This window comes from Peromyscus californicus, unplaced genomic scaffold (assembly GCF_007827085.1).
Source record: "Peromyscus californicus insignis strain IS unplaced genomic scaffold, ASM782708v3 Scaffold_13__1_contigs__length_99412109, whole genome shotgun sequence".
In the NCBI taxonomy this organism is placed as follows: Eukaryota; Metazoa; Chordata; class Mammalia; order Rodentia; family Cricetidae; genus Peromyscus; species Peromyscus californicus.
This window is the reverse complement of record NW_026294424.1, coordinates 6,111,361-6,128,570: the sequence shown is the minus strand read 5'-3', so window position 1 is coordinate 6,128,570 and position 17,210 is coordinate 6,111,361. Positions and strand designations below refer to the sequence as shown.

At 42.5% G+C, this 17,210-nt stretch overlaps 1 protein-coding gene across 6 annotated transcripts in view; it reads right to left on the bottom strand.

Annotated features, from left to right (window-relative positions):
- Positions 1-17,210, bottom strand: part of Prr14l (proline rich 14 like) — a 78,690-nt gene that overhangs the window by 16,588 nt on the left and 44,892 nt on the right. The window contains exon 9 of one of the 6 annotated variants that reach the window (XR_008217678.1): positions 9,119-9,140. The exons of 3 other annotated variants lie outside the window; for them this stretch is intronic. Coding sequence is in view for 2 of the 3 variants with exons in the window: in XM_052736278.1 (XP_052592238.1) it covers positions 11,873-11,993 (121 nt within the window). In the remaining variant the exon portion in view is untranslated. Of the gene's footprint in view, positions 1-4,431; positions 4,870-9,118; positions 9,141-9,979; positions 11,994-17,210 lie in introns of those variants that run through there. 2 more of the 6 variants (XM_052736279.1, XM_052736278.1) reach the window with 2 other exon arrangements.

Here is a 17,210-nt window from a genome sequence, read left to right as displayed (position 1 = left end):
TAGCCATAAAGGCCATTTTGGGCCCCTTGACATACAGGTGGCTAAGTTCTGCCCTACAGAGAACAAAGAAGACCAAGATCAGGCCAGAAAATCCCACCATTCCCTGAGCTTGCCCCAAGATCAGGCCACAAAATGCCACCAATACCAGGCCACTCTCAAAAGCCCTCCCTGTCCCCAACCCAAATCCTATATAAAGCCTGCCTCCTGCTCACTTCTTTCCGGAGCAGAGGCATACAACCTCTTGTGTCTTTCCTAATAAATCTCTTGTGTGAGGTTTGTTGTGCAGTGTGACTTTATGGTATTCCTCAGCTCCTAACTGTAAGGATACCTTTCCCATATGAGCTGTAACACACTAGAAATCAACCCCAGGGCCTTGTACATGCCAGTCTGTTCCCTGAGTTACATCCCCAGCCCTTGAATTGTGTGAACTTTCTACAACTAGATAGTAATAAGAAACAAAACCCCTAGGTGGGCATGATGTTGCACACCTTTAATCCCAGCACTTAGGAGTCAGAGGCAGGTGGATCTCTGTGAGTTAGAGGCCAGCCTGGTCAACAGAGTAAGTTCCAGGATAGCCAGGGCTATACGTAGAAACCCTGTCTCAAAAAACCAAAAGAAGGCCGGGCGGTGGTGGCGCACGCCTTTAATCCCAGCACTCGGGAGGCAGAGCCAGGCGGATCTCTGTGAGTTCGAGGCCAGCCTGGGCTACCAAGTGAGTTCCAGGAGAGGCGCAAAGCTACACAGAGAAACCCTGTCTCGAAAAACCAAAAAAAAAAAAAAAAAAAAAAAAAAAAAAAAACCAAAAGAAACAAAAGGAAAACGAAACAAAACCTCCAAAGATGAATGACAGATTAAACAGAAAACAGGATGGGTGAAGAGCAGAAAACACTGGAATAAAGCTTCCAGAATAAAACAGAGACGAAAACTAAGGGAGGCGCAGGGTGTAGCTTAGCAGCAGACCATCTGTGGAGCTGCACAAGGTCCTGCTTTGTCAACACTGCAGCGAACAAGGCCCTCCTGGAGCATGGAGAGATCACTGAACACAGCGGTTAGAAAAGCCTGTTGCTGTGGGAGAACGCTTGCCTAGCACGCCTGATAGCCTGGGCTCCATTCCATCCAGCACACAATGAAACCATCAACAGGGCTAGCTCCACCAGAAACCTTCCTGGTTACTTTCAAGTGTTTTCGTCTAGTCGTATTGCCTTGAGTGTTTACTGCATACTACCTGAGGTCTTTTCAGACATGACTGCAGTCTGTGACTTCCACGGTGGAACTGTGTTTCCCTTTCTTTTATTGACTTTAAGTTGTTAACCAAAGTTTACATCCCTTGAACTTGTTTGGTTTTTTTTTTGGTTTTGACACAGGGTGATGCTATTTAGCACATGCAACCCTCAAAATTCACACACACCCTGCCTCAGTCCTCAGTCCTCCCAGGAGCATAATTACAGGTACATGCTACCCTGCCCATCTTCTTTGAACTTAATTTTTTTTTTTAATTGTTCCTAAAAACAGAACTTTCTAAGTGAAGTTGGCAAGATTTCTTTTGTGGGCATAAAGTGGGAAAGACTGACTTCTGGTTATTTTAGCATATTTATGCAAGGGTCATAGACTTCCAGATCTGCAAACAATTTGTGGAAATGTGCTAGATCAGAGGTTCTCAACCCGTGGGATGCAAGCCCTTTGGGGTGTGTGTCAAATGATCCTTTCACAGCTTCACATATCAGATATCCTACATATCAGATATTTACATTACAATTCATAACAGTAGCAAAATTACAATTATGAAGTAGCAACGAGTAGTTTTATGTTTGGGGTCAGAGCATTAGGAAGGCTGAGAACCAGCTCAGCTGTCTGTCATGATGTCTATCCTGTGAAAATGTGATACCCCGGTCTGTAGTGCATGGTTATACTGTAGTCATCTTGAGGGCCCCAAGCGATTGTCTGTTGCCCCTCACTGAAGGTTTGCATCCTTCCTAAATATGTATGGCCCACGGCCAGTGACAATTCTCCATTTAGAGGAGAATCAGAATTGTCTCTTAATTTACTCTAATTACTGTGTGTGTATAGTGCGTGTGAGAGTGCATGTGTGGCTCATGTCATGCACCCGGAGGTCAGAGAACTTTATGTAGTCAGTTTTCGCCTTCCATCTTAACATGGGTTCCGGGAGTAAAAATCAAATTGTCAGGCTTCATGTCAGACACTTTATTTACCCACGGGGCCATTTCACTCACTAAGGAGTTCATTTCTTTTCTCATTTGTTTTTATTTTATTTTTTAATATTCACTTATTTATTTAATTTTATGTGTATATGTATACACCTGATACATGTAGGAGCCCAGAAGAGGGCACTAGATACATGGAACTGGAATTACAGGTGGTTGTGAGAACCATGTGGGTGCTGAGAATGCAACCTGGGCTCTCTGGAACAGCAGCCACTGCTCTAACCCCTAAGCTACTTTTCCAGGCCCCTATTTATTTTTTGAGACAGTAATTCATATAGCCCAACCTGACCTTGGACTTGGTACATTGCCTTGACTGGTCTCAAATTCCTGACCCCCCCCCCCCTTCTACCCCTGAAGTGGTAGGATTATAAGCATACACCACTACATCCAGCCCATTTATATCTTTGTATCCCTAAGGGAATGAAGACATTTCCCTTTATTCTAAATAAACCTATGTTATGGGGGAAAAAATTCATTCAACTTTGAAATATCTTACATGCAAGAATTAGCTACAATTTGGGAAAGCAGGACCTATAGACAATTTACAATAGAATTATAAAAACAAAACAAAACTGAATGTGCTTATGAACTAAGACTTGGGACACAGACCTCCTCCCACACATAGATATCAATTAGAAATATTACAATCAGCCTGGCTGTGGTGGTGCACGCCTTTAATCCCAGTACTCAGGAGGCAGAGGCAGGTGGATCTCTGTGAGTTCGAGATCAGCCTGGTCTACAGAGTGAGTTCCATGACAGCTAGATCTGTTACCCAGAGAAACTCTGCCTCCAAAAGACCAAAAATAAATCAATAAAAACTACATTCAGGGCTGGAGAGATGGCTCAAGGTTAAGAGCACTGGCTGTTCTTCCAGAGGTCCTGAGTTCAATTCCCAGCAACCACATGGTGGCTCACAACCATCTGTAATGAGATCTGATGCCTCTTCTGGCCTGCAGGCAAACACGCAGCCAGAACACTGTATACATAATAAATAAATAAATTAAAAAAAAAACAACAAAAAACTACATTCACCTCCCCACCCAACACAACACCATTCCCTGTTGTAGCAAATCTGTGGCATTACTGTGTCCTTGTGTTCTGCTGTTTTACTGAGGTCCTGTGTCAAGGACAGAAAACAGTAAATGGCCCTGTGGTTCCAGACTTCTTCTCAAGTCTCAACAGAAATTAGTTAAGTTAAATAAAGGTCAAGGGTGCTTTTTCAGGTCCTCTCAGGAGCTGGCAAAGTCTTGGGACTTTTTTTGTGGAACCACAACTTGCTCATTTTTTGGAAGCCCAGAGGTCAGAATTCTGGCCACTGGTATTTCCTGAGGCTACATCCCAACATCACTGCAGAAGGCTAGCTCCCATGGGTTCTAGGCTACACAGTGGACATTCTGGGAAACAGGCTGATACAGGTGGACTATCAGAGATGGTACAGATCTGAGCTGGAATCCACCTCCAACACTCAGATGACGGTATCATCCCCACAAGCTGTTGCTGGGGATCCAGTTAGGTGACACCAAATAATGTCATTAATGGTGCTGGAGCAGAACCCCCACAACATGCAGATACATTTCCAGCTGGAGCCAGAGCCACTGCATGACACCCTTATTTGGTGCCTAGGATATATTGGCCGTAAACACACTATATAGCTATTAATATAGGATGCCAGGTGCTGGCCAGTGGAGTCACAGGTTGAGGTCCATACAGTGGATCCATGGTCTTCAAGGAGACCCAGTTGTCCTTTTCCTGGTAGAGCTTTACCGTGTTCTCAAAGCTGGCAGAGGTTGAACCTCCTCACTTGGATATCTGACTATCCTGTGGATGGGGCTGAGGACACTGACACATTTCATACACATCCTCTTCATTAATTTCCAGATCCAAATGTGCTTAGCTGTGGGTAGCCAAGAGTTGCCAGTACGGCCCAAGCCACTGGACCTTATTTTCATGACCATCAGCAGTTTAGAGCACTTATTTGCTCGAGCAGAGGACCCAGGTTTGATTCCCGGAACCTACGTGATAATGTACAACCATACATAAATCCAGTTCTAGGGCACCCAACACTCCCTTATGACCTCTTTGGATACCAGGCGTGCATATATACACAGATATATGTAGGCAAAACATCCATACATATAAATAAATCTTAAAAAAAAAAAAAGGATGATCATGCAGTCATCCTGCTCTGCCAACCGCCAAGTGGTAAACCAAGAGCCAGCAGACCCAGTAATCACCACAGGGGTCAGACTCCTTCCACGCAGAGCTGCAGGAAAGGACAGACTTGCAGACCTTGCGGTCACCCTTGGTGACTCAGATGCAGATTCATGGTTGCCAGTGCGTGGTCTCAGTTGCCCAGGTCTAGACGTGCTGGGCTGCAGCCTGAGTGCTCTAAGGAGCTCCTCATCACTCGGCAGGTGCCAGGTGAGGAGGTGGCTGTGCACTGTTCTGTCAGGGCTCAAGGAGAAGGCACTAACCAACTAACCTGGGACCGCTGTAAACTAGAACCTCAGCTTAGGGTTGCCAGCCCTTCCTGGTAGCATGGATCCAGGCTGCCAATCCATAAAAAAGGTTGACTCCTCAGAGTTCTTCCCCTTCACTCACTGCCAGGGTTTGGAGAGGGTAATGTCCTTTACTGTTGTCCTGGTTACTGGGGAGGGAGAAACATATGTGTTTATTTGGTTCACATCTACTTTTTTTTTCTTTTTTGAGAGAGGGTCTCACTATTTAGTCCTAGAACTCACTATGTAGACCAAGCTGGCCTTGAACTCAGAGATCAAACCAACACTGCTGGGATTAAAGCATGTGCTACCATGCCCAACTACATGTATTTATTTTATGTTTAATCTGTTTATGCGGCTTGGGTTTCATTTCTTTCACGTTTTCTGTGCAACCTCTTCTGCTGGCTTAGCAATAATTAGCTCTCTCCACCTAAGCTTTGTGGTACAGGGACCTCAATTGATACATCTAATCTATCAGTTCTTCCACTGTTATTGAGAATGGCACATGTTACTTCCTTTCTTATTTGAGCTAGGATCCCACTATTTTGCCCAAGTTGGCCTTCAACTCCTGAACTGAAACAACCCACCTGTCTTAGCTTCCAGAGGACAGACTAGAACCATGCGTCATGGTACTTAGCCAACACTTGGTTTCTCTAAAGTGGTAACTTGTGTGTGCATGTCTGTGTAAATGTATGTGGACAACATGCATGCAGAAGCCTGAGGAGGTCAGAAGAGGCATGCAACCCCTGAAATTGGAGTTAGAGATGGCTGTGAGCTACCGTATGGGTGCCGGGAACTGAACTCGGGTCTTCTGCAAGAGCAGTAAGTGCTGTTAACTGCTGAGCAATATCACCAGTCCCAATAAACAAAGAGGGACCCTGATATATATATATATATATATATATATATATATATATATATATATATATATATATATATATATATATATACACGATACTATTGTGGAGGATAGAGACCATTGAGAGTTGGTTCTCTTTTTCTCTTAAAGACTGACTTATTTGTTTTTTCAGGACAGGGTTTCTCAGTATAGTTTTAGTGCCTTTCCTGGAACTCAAAATGTAGACCAGCCAGGCCTAGAACTCACAAGAGATCCAACTGCCCCTGCCTCCTGAGTTCTGGAATTAAAGGCATGCATGACTAAATCCAGCTCTTACATCTCTTTTGTGATGCAGGGTCTCCCTTACCTTTTCTATGCTAAATCAGCAAGGTGGCAGATGATCCCATCACTGCTTCCATCTTGCAGTAGGAGTGCTAAACTTACAGACTTGAGCCACGCTCTCTTTAAAACAATACATACACACACACACACACACACACACACACACACACACACACACACAGGTTCTAGGGATTGAATACAGATTGCAAACTTGTAAAGCAAGCCCTTTTCCTCATGGGTGGGCCATCTGGCTTCTCCTGCTTTTTGAGAAAGGTACTCAACTGTGTAACCCAAGCTTGCCTACAATTCACTATCCTGCCACAGCTTCCTGAGTGCTGGGATCACAAACCTGTACCACCGCAACCTGCTTTAATACTTTTGTTTTATTGAGATAGGTTAACCTTTTCTGATCCTCCTGCCTCTACCTTGTAAGTGCCAGGGTTATAGGTGTATGTCACCAAGCTTGGCTCTAGAGCTTCTTTTTTTTATGCAGTATATTTTTCAGCCTTTTATTTTATGAATTCATTTATTTTATTTACAAATTTCTATATAGTTAGCCCATTCCAACCTGAAATTTCCTATGGTTTCTTTAACTGTTCTTAGATTTCTTTGCTTACATTAAAATCTGATTAGTAGAGAATATGTTTGGGATAAAGACATACAGATACAACTTTATTATTCTTAAAATGGCTATCATCCCAATAGCAATTAACTTAAGAGCCCTGCTTTCTAACACCAATCTGAAAAGACATCTTCACTGAACACTAAATCTCCCTATGTAATGGTATTCATTTTCAAATTTTCTATTGTTTTAGCAATTTATGATTTATGTTCTGGCTAATTTTTGAGACATAATATTTTAAATCTGAGACTAGTATTCTTATTTTATTCCTTTTAAAATTTCCTCTTAGTTATATGTGGTGGCACATACCTTTAATCCTAGCACTTGGGAGGCAGAGGCATGTGGATTTCTGTGAGTTAGAGGCCAGCCTGGTCTACACAGGGAGTTCCAGGACAGCCAGGGTTACAAAGAGAACCCCCCCCCCCCAAAAAAAAAACCAAAGAGAAACTCCGTCTGAAAAAACAAAACAAATTTTTTTCTTTGTTATTACTATTTTATCTTTTATACAAGCACTGCATCAGAACACATACATTTTCATTTATTCAAAAAATCTTTTTAATAATTTTGTTTTGAAGATTATTTTATTTTATGTGTGTATTTTTCCTGCATGCATGTATTTGCATGTATATACGCCACATGGTGCCTAGTGCCTAGGGCAGACAGAAGAAAGTGTCAGGTCCCCTGAAAGAGGAGTTAAAATTTGTGAGCTACCATTTTGGTGATAGGACCTGAACTTGGGGCCTCTGAAAGAACAGCCTGTGCTCTTAACTGCTGGGTCATCTCTCCAGCCCTCTTCAAATCTTTTTTATTTATTTTATTATAGTTTTAAAAGATTTTTAATTGTGGGTGTGTATATATGTCTGTTTATGAGTGTACATATCCACAGAAGCCAGGAGAGGGTGTCAGGTCCCCTGGAGTTGGAGCCACAGGTGGTTGTGACTCACCTCACATGGGTGCTGAGAACCAAACTTGGGATCTCTGCAAGATCAGTAACATAATTAACCTCTGAGGCATTGCAACCCCGCCCCCATTAAAAACAAATACCTCTTGGGAAAGAAAATGTGTCAATGCTTTACTGTTGCCTGAAGTGTGCTCCTTATCAAAATGTTTTGCTTTAGTTTAAAATTCGAATGTCAGGATTTGCTCTGTGGTACTGGACTCCTGGGCTGCTTAAGCATTTCTTCTGTACACCAACACAAAGCTCAGCTCAGTCAGAAGGTGCTTCTCATCTGTTCTGCCACAAGTCTATTAGTGACACATAGATACGGGGATGTTTGGAAGTCATCTCTATACCTTAGTTCTCTATGTGGCCAGAGCAGAGTCCTCTGGTGATACACTAGCCCTAGCCTGCAGAGAAGGTCCTCCAGATTTCAGAGGCACCCAGTCTAGGGTTTTCTGTGGCCCTTCCGTAATCAACATCAGATGCCAGTTCTTATATCACAGCTACAGCCTAACTCCCTCTATGGGTTGCCTGTCAGCCATGTATTATTACATGTGGTCCAAAATGTGGTACTTTCCTATTTGCCTGCCGTGGCCTCTGTGATCCAGCCACCAAATGGTTTGTAGCCACAGCTTCTTCAATACAGTCTCAACATCAACCGTGGGGAACTAGCGATCCTCCCAAGTATGTCCTGCCTTTGTTCCTCTTCCTCAGTCTGAGTACACCCTTTAGAACCCTCATTACACTTACTAGCCTATTATAGTTTGAAATTTTATATTAAGTTAAAATACCATGTGATTTCTATATTCTGACTGTACCCAAACCGATACACGATACGAAGGTAAAAACCTGAAGAGCTAAATCAAGCTGCTGCCTAAAACCTATGGAGTGATCTTTGCACCTTTGCCCAGGGACTTTCCACATATATAATAGAAGACAGCTTTGGAGCAATCAATGTCTCAATCTTTAATTTATACAATTGACACACATATAAGAAATGTCCATAAAGTCTTTCAAAACAGCCCTTCTTGTCAAATCCTACTTCAATGTATTAATTAAATCACTGATTTTGCTAAGCCTTCTTTCTAATTAATGAAGCCATTTTAAACATTCCATTGATTTGTCTTTCTTCATTTTACACACAGGTCCAAGAACAAAGAATGATGATGTTACCAATCAATCTTGAGGAAAAAAGAACAGAACTGGAGGGGCTGGTAAGATGGTTCATCGGTTTACAGGGCGCCTGCCCCTCAATCATGAGGAGCAGAGTGGGGATCCTAGCAGCCATGTAAGGGACTAAATGAAGACAGGTGGGGCTGGGGCTGGCTTCATGAGTCCCAGGTTGAAGAAGAGACCCTGTCCCAAATGAGAAAAGCAGAGAATGACAGGACACCCCATGCCTTCCTCTGGTCTCCATGCACACATCCTCACCTCTCAGGTGTCCATACACTTACAAAGACACACACACACACACACACACACACACACACACACACACACACACACACAAACAGATAAGACAAGACACACACAGATGGGTTGACTGACAGACAGACAGACAGACCGATATAGATAGGTAAGACACACACAAATAGGTAGACAGATAAAATGAACCAAAACAAAGCTGGAGGTTTTGCTTTGTGGTATAATACTTGCCTAGCATATGTAAGTCCCTGGCCTCCATCCCCAGCAAGGCAAAAAAAGAAACAAAACAAAAACAAAGCTGAAGGCATTACAATATCTAACTTTTAAATTTTATTTATTTATTAATTTCTTTCTTTTTTCTTTTGGTTTCTCAAGACAAGGTGTCACTTTGTAGTTCTGACTGGTCTTGAACTCACTATGCAGACCATGTTGGCCTCAAACTCAGACATCCACCTATCTCTGCCTCTGCTAGGATTAGGTGTATGCGCCCCAACATGCCTGGTTACAATACTCAACTTTAAAACACAATGCCTAAGTCCAGGCATGCTAGTGCATGCTTCTAATCACAGCTGAAGCAGGATTGCCCTGCATTCGAGGCCAGGCAGGGATATGAGTTTCAGGCCGACTGGAACTACATGGCAAGACCCTGTCTCAGAAACAACGAAACAAACAAACCTAAGAAAAAGAACAAGTCTGGAGTAACAAAACAGCATGGTACTGGTATAAAAACAATACAGAAATAAATGCACACCCTATTATAGTCAAATGATTTTCAGCACAGTTGACAGGGGAACATAGTGTAGAAAGGAAAGTATCTTTAAGTAGTACTGGGAAAACTGACTCCATGTGTAAAAAAGGAAAACTAGTCTTTCATTATATGTAAGACTCAACTCAAAATCGATTGAGACTCTAAACAGGCATATAGGTCAGTACTAGAACCCTTTTCCTGGCATGTACAAGGCTCTGGGTTCCATTCCTGGAATCACAACAGAAAAGGTAAAACAAAACAATACCAAAAAAAAAAAAAAAAGAAAAAGAAAAAGAAAAGAAAAGAAAAGAAAGAAAGAAAACTGGAACTAGGAAACTGTAAAAAAACATTGCTGGGTGGTGGTGGTGGCGGCAGCGCACGCCTTTAATCCCAGGACTCAGGAGGCAGAGGCAGGTGGATCTCTGTGAGTTCGAGGCCAGCCTGGTCTACAGAGCGAGTTCCAGGACAGCAAGGACTGTTACACAGAGAAACCCTGTCTTGAAAACCAAAAAAGAAAAAAGTAAAAAAGAAGAAAGTCTTAAGGAAATGTCTCATGACAATGAACCGACCAAGGATTTTTTTTTACGCTCCCAGACATGCAGGTAACGGAAGTACAAATGAACAATGTGATCGCACAAAACTCAACTGTTCCGTGCAACAAAGAAGCAACAGAACAAAGACAATCTGAAGATCAGAGGAGTATCTGTACATAACACAACGACTGCTAAAGGGTTCGCTCCCAGGAGATACATGGACTCGAACCAACAGCAAAAAGCAAAAAAACAAAACCCAATATCTGAAAAATAAGCCCCAAACTCCATGAACTTGGTACAGGAGTATTTGTAGTCTCAATTTCCTAGAAAGCTGAATTAGAGAGTCAAAGAAGTAACCAACAAGTGTGAAAAAACAGTGACACCAATGGAGAAAATGGGAACCCAGCAACTCCTATACTGGCTCACTGGAGTCTGAAGACAGGGGAGTGCTGTGGGTAAAGAGACCTTGGAGGATGGCTGGGCATGTGGATTGCTATAAGTATTACACACTTTTCATTTGCTAAGATGTAATAACATTTTTGCGCGCACGCGTGTGGTGTGTGTGTGTGTGTGTGTGTGTGTGTGTGTGTGTGTGTACACGCTCTCGCATCAAATCCTCTGAGGAGAAAGCTGGAGGCCATTTCACATGGGTGCTGGATCAAAAATTAGGCTCAACAGTTAAAAGCACTGGCTGCTTTTGCAGAGAACCTGGTTTCCATTCCCAGCACCACTGGAAACTCACAATTGTCTGTAACTCCAGATTCAGGGAATATGATGCCCTCTTCTGGCCTTCCCCAGCACCAGGCACAAATAGCTGTGAGCTGCCATGTACCTGGACCCCACGGAACTGAATCCTACTGAGGTCTTCTATAAGAAAAAAAGTGCTCTTAACTACTGAGTCATCTCTCCAGTGCACTCATGGTCTTTCACAACCATCCGTAATTCCAATTCTAGGGATATGATGCCCTCTTTTAACCTCCATGGACTCCAGGTACGCATGTGGTGCAGACATGTAGATAAATTATTCATTACATTAAAAAAAAATCTAGAAAAATTGTTTTAAAATACTTAAGACAATCCAGGTAGTGGTGGCACACTTTTAATCCCAGCACTCGGAAGGCAGAGGTAGACGGATCTCTAAGTTTGAGGCCAGCCTGGTCTACATAGTGAGACTGTCTCAAAAAACCAAATAAATAAATGCAAGATACTACATGGCTTGATATGCATGTGAGCCCATATATACTACTTTGGTCATGACCAAACTGACTCCAATTAGAAGTCTATCTAGTTTCTAGTTTAGGAAGGGCCCTTTGGCAATATGGACCACAGTTTTAAATGTATAAGGCTACTTTGAGGACAAGGTGTTCTATAAGAGATCCTATCTCAGGGACAGAGTGCTGGCTCAGTGGTTAAAAGCACTGGCTGCTCTTTCAGAGGTCCTGAGTTAATTCCCAGCAACCACATGGTGGCTCACAACCATCTATAGTAAGATCTGATGCCCTCTTCTGGCATAAAGTTGTACATGCAGACAGAGCACTCATACATAAAATAAACAAGTCTTAAAATAGAGATTCCATCTCAAAACCCAAAAGAATCTTTTCTCCTCAAACCTGGGCTTTCTTTGATTTATTCATTTTATTTTCGTATGAGTGTTTTGCCCGAATGTTTGTATGTGCACATGTGCCTGTTTGGTGTTCACAGATGTTAAGCCATGGCATCAGAACCTCTGGAACCACCATGTGGGAGCTGGGAAACAAACCTGGGCCATCTGCAAAAGCAGCAAGTGCTCTCGGCCACGCCATCTCTCCAGCACCACCCCAAGAACCTTAAGAGAAAAATTTATTAAAAATTGTATTTTTCAGTTGGGAAGGGGTGGTGTTTGACTTTAATCCCAGCACTTATGAGGCAAAGGGAGGTGATCTCTGTGAGTTCAAGGCCAGACTGGTCTACAGACTGAGTTAAGGGACAGCCAGGGCTACACAGTCAGACCCTGTCTTTAAAAGACTGTGGCTTTTAAGTTTTGGTTTTACTCAATTACTAGGCAAGCTTCAATGAAACATTTCACTATTAGAATAAGAATGTGTACTATATCAAGATGATAATAAGAAGAAAGGAAGGAAGGAAGGAAGGAAGGAAGGAAGGAAGGAAGGAAGGAAGGAAGGAAGGAAGGAAAGAAGAAAGAAAAGAAGAAAGGGGAAAAAACAAAGCAAAACAAAACAAAAAAACCTGTACTTTTCAGCTGGTCCTGATAGCATAGGTCTGGAACCCCAATTATTCTAGAAGACTAAGGCAGGAGAATCCTAAGGTTAAGGCCTGTTCGGGTACAGAAGGAGTTAAAGGCACTAAGTGAGATCCTGCCTAAACAAATGAGAACTCAAAAACAAAACAAAAGACTAGAGATAGGTGTGAGAAATCCCCTTACAAGCTACTGAGCAGGAGAGGTCAAGAAACTCCCAAAACAATATAGGTATTGCCACTGCCCTTGTTTGCTTCACAGAGGGTAAACTTAAAGCTCTATTAGCGAAGACACCATGTACTTCAGACATAGAACTCAGAGGATCCAAGTTGGATGTGACCTGAAAGGTCCCTGAGGACTAGTTTTCATAGTACCACAAGGTGCTATGCAAGCTTCCAAGGGAAGGAAGAAACCAAGAGTCCTAGCTAACTGCCTATGGTCTACACCAACTTCCAGTCTGGCAAGATAGCCCGAAGGTGCAGTAGTGGCACATGTATCTTGGTGGGAACCAACAGCTCTCTAACCGAACTTAAAGCCTGCTCAAGAAGAGGGAAATCCTACTTGGTACTCAAAACCTACCTAACTTCCCAGGCTAGTAAGGTCATGAATCTTAGAGGAGAATCCTCTGCCACTTTACTAAACCAGCATAACTCTTAAATAACTCTAAATACTACCCTTATACCCACAGGTAAGTGCAGCTTATTCCTCATCAAAGAAACTTCTCTTTGCAACAGACAGACCATTATAGAAAAACATAGCCAGTTAAAATGCATAAAGCTGATGCTGGAGTGCCAAAGCCCAATGGATACATTTACAACACAACTCCTGCACCTAAGCATTGTGGGGGGTGGGATTTTTGAGAGCCAGAGGATTCGTGAATTTGCTGTTAACAACAGGTACACAGAGGCTTATTCAAGAAAACAGCATAATTTTTCCACATTTAGAGAGACATTCAAATTCAAGAGGCATTTATAACCCCAAATAAACACAACCAGAGAAGAACCTCTCAGCAATGCATTATTATATTAATACATGATAGTTAAGGTGTCAAAAATATAAAGCCAAGGGGCAGGAGAGATTGCTCAGTGGTTAAAAGCACTGGCTGCTCGTGCACAGGACCAAGGTTTGATTCTTAGCATCTATATGGTGTCTCACAAGCATCTGTAACTCTAGTCTCAGGAGATCCTACATCCTCTTCTGGCCTCCATGGGCAACAGGCACACACATAGTGCACACACACACATGAAGACAAAACATTCATACAAATAAGACAAAGGTGGCATGTGCCTTTAATCCCAGAACTTAGGAGGCAGAGGCAGGCGGACCTCTGTGTGTTCAAGGCCAGCCTGGTCTACAGAGTGAACTTAAGGACAGCCAGGGCTACACAGAGAAACCCTGTCTTGAAAAATTAAAAAGGTAGAAATGCACAGGAGGAGACGAGGAAGACATTTGAGATATTTGGACTGTCTGCTGGTCCAAAGTCCTATAAGCAAAGAACTCATAGTCATTCTTGACACCATGATGACATTTAAGACCTACTGGGATTCTACCTGGTTCATAGCAGCCAAATATCTGTTCCTTCCAGACTGCCAAGGATAGGAGATTTGTAGAAAAGGGATCACCACCATATGGAGATCAATAACTGTCCTGAATATCCACGGAACCAACCTGAGCCACTTGGTCCCAGAACAGCAAAGGTGGTTGGCAGGATATGCCTAATAGATTTGGGTACCCTGCTAGTTTTCCTACACCTCTCCTGAATGGCCTTAGTGGATTCAACTTGGCTGGGGTCACTAGTTGGCCAGCTGCAACTGCAAAATTCAAACTATAAAAGGACTCAGAAATCAGAAGAATGGCCAAGGAAAGGGCCCAGATAAGAACTGTGATGAAATGTGATGATGATAGATAGTAGGTGAGGGAACGGCATTATTTATTACCATAAAAAGTATGAGTGGCAGCCAAGCAGAAGAGAACACTAAGATCACATCTCCTGGGGCATCTACATGAGAAAACACTCTATGCCAATACAAAATATGCTGCCATGCATGCAGGTGACAGAGCCTGGTTTCACTGCCCACTACAGAAAAAACCAACTGGAAAAAAAAAATCACCCACAGGAGACAGACATGGGGAAGTAGGTGGACAGTGCAGAAAGTGAGGGACTAAATTAAACACAGTAAGGGCTAGAGATGGCTCATCAGACGCACTTGCTGCTCTTCCAGAGGACAAACTGCAGTTCCCAGTACCTGTGTCTGGAACTACAGCTCCGGTGGGATCAGAAACCTCTTGCTTTTGTAGATACTTGCATCCATGTGTACACACACACACACACACACACACACACACACACACACACACACACACTTAAAAATAAAAGATCTTTAAAAACCTTTATGCACTGCTGGTCAAAGTGCCAATTTCTGTAGCCAACATGAAAATCTGTGTGGAGGTTTTCCAAAACACGGAAATAGAAATGCCATATGGCAGGGCTGGAGAGATGGCTCAGCAGCGAAGAGCACTGGCTGCTCTTCCAGAGGACCCGGGTTTAATTCCCAGCATCACATGACAGCTCAAAACTGTCTGTAACTCCAGTTCTAGGGGATCTGGCACCCTCACACAGATAGACATGCAGGCAAAACACCAATGTACATAAAAAATAAGTAAATCTTAAAAAAGAATGAAAAAAAAAAGTGCCGTGGCTGCAAAAATATACAAAGTAGGATCTCACCTATTTATGACAAAGCTAATACCTGGAAGAAGCCAAGGGCCTTCCAGAGGTCAAGCTGAGGCTCAAGGAGCCTTGATGATATTTGGCTTTTGATTATCAGCCGTTTCCTGCTATGAGTTTCTTGTTTGCTATTGTAGCTTTTCCATCACTTATTGGGCACCATTTCCCCTCAACTAATGGAATATTTAGATAACCTTGGGCGCTGACAGCTATGCTCAACTAGAACCCCAGTTCAAGCCTCCCTGTAATTATCGTCATTGGCAGCATCGGGCCAGGTCCATCCCCAGTTGGAGGAAAGAAAGTACCTTATCAGAGATACCTCTGTACTCTCTAAGAACAGACTTAACCATCCAGGCTACCAGTTTGAGAAGGCCTGGCGGATGTGCCAATTAAGCTTAACTTCCTCCTTTCCCAAACCTTACCTCTAGTTCCAGATCTCCCTTTAACTATCACCAGAGGCATCTAGCTGTACACGGGTTGCCTAGTGAACGAGCACTCTTTCCCCCACCCTGCAGAAAAACGGCAGATAGCCTGGACAGATAGGAGCCACAGGAAAAAAGAAGGCAGCTTTATTTTCTCCCATTGACCTAGCAACTTACAGATTCTTAACATTTTCTATCAATCACGTTTAAGACTATAGTGGAGCACATAAGATCCCTCTTCTTAGATATTACCCAAATTTAGCCTTTAGTTAATTCATTTCCCCATTAGTCACTTCCCTTTTGGGTTGCAAATGATAATTAACAATTATTGCCCCTCTATGTGATTCTTATCACTCCTCATTTGACCCTGGAAGCCTGGTGGTCACTATCTGAGGAAAATACCTTTATGATCCCGTAGAATTCAAGCCTGGTGACCTTGTTCAACCAGGGGATTGCTATTGCTTGGGTTTATAACTGGACTCCTGAGAGACTTGGGAAGGACAGAGAGATGGAGAATGGAGAGGAATAAGGAGGATTTTGACCAGAGAGATCATGTGGACAAGATGGAAGATGAGGAAGAGTCAGATGGGGAAGTACAGCTGAGTAAGAATGAGATAAAAAGGACCTAGATGAGGCAGAATTGAGACAAGAGAATTAAGATAGAACTTAGAGGGAGCAGTAGATAAATATAGAGAGAAATCAGACAAGAAAGGAGCTAGGCACGAGAACAGAACTGAAGCTGTGTAAATGGATGTTATCCCAGAGGAATTAAAGCAAGTGGACTATAGAGCTTAGTGTGCTTAGATTCTATTTCCCAAAAATAGTCCTTGCCATTAGTAGTTCTCTCTCCTGAGCCCCTGGGATGTATAATATTAAGGCTGGTCCTTCTAATATTATACAAGATGCCAAATGTCCTACTATAGGATTTTCAGATGTCTAGCTGCATGTGTCTAAGTGAACATACCAGATACCTGTGCATCCATGTTCACTGCTGTTCTATTCAGAACAGCTAATAAAGAACCAGCCTATATGTCCACTAACACAATAAAGAAAACATGCTGTATACACACACACAATATGGAACTTTATTTTTTTGTAAAGAAAAAAGACATTTATAGGAAAATGTTGAAGAATATTCCTTTACACTGAATGAAGATGTGTCACTGTGATTTGTTTAATTAAGAGCTGAACGGCCATTAGCTAGGCAGGAAGAGGTTAGGTGGGACTTAGGTGGGACTTCTGGGGATAGAGGGCTCAGAGAGGAAGAAAGGCAGTGTCACCAGCCAGACTCAGAGGAAGCAGGATGGGCAGTACGGAGTAAAGGTAACCAAGTCACGTAGAAGAATGTAGATTTAAAAATATAGGTTAATTTAAGTTTTAAGAACTAGTTATTTGGGAGGAGTGAAGAGGGGGATCTGTGATTTCTTAACTAAAAAAAAAAACAAAGAAAGAACTAGTTAGGAACAAGCTTAAGGTATAAGCTGAGCTTTTGTAATTTATATTAAGTCTCCATGTTGAATTTTGTGAGTTGGTGGCCCAAAGAAAAATCCAGCTACAGGAAAAAATATATGTAACTGAGATTCATTATGAAAAATGAGCCAGAACATCAAAAACAAATACCAGGCTGTCCCTCGTATGCAGAACACACTTAAAATT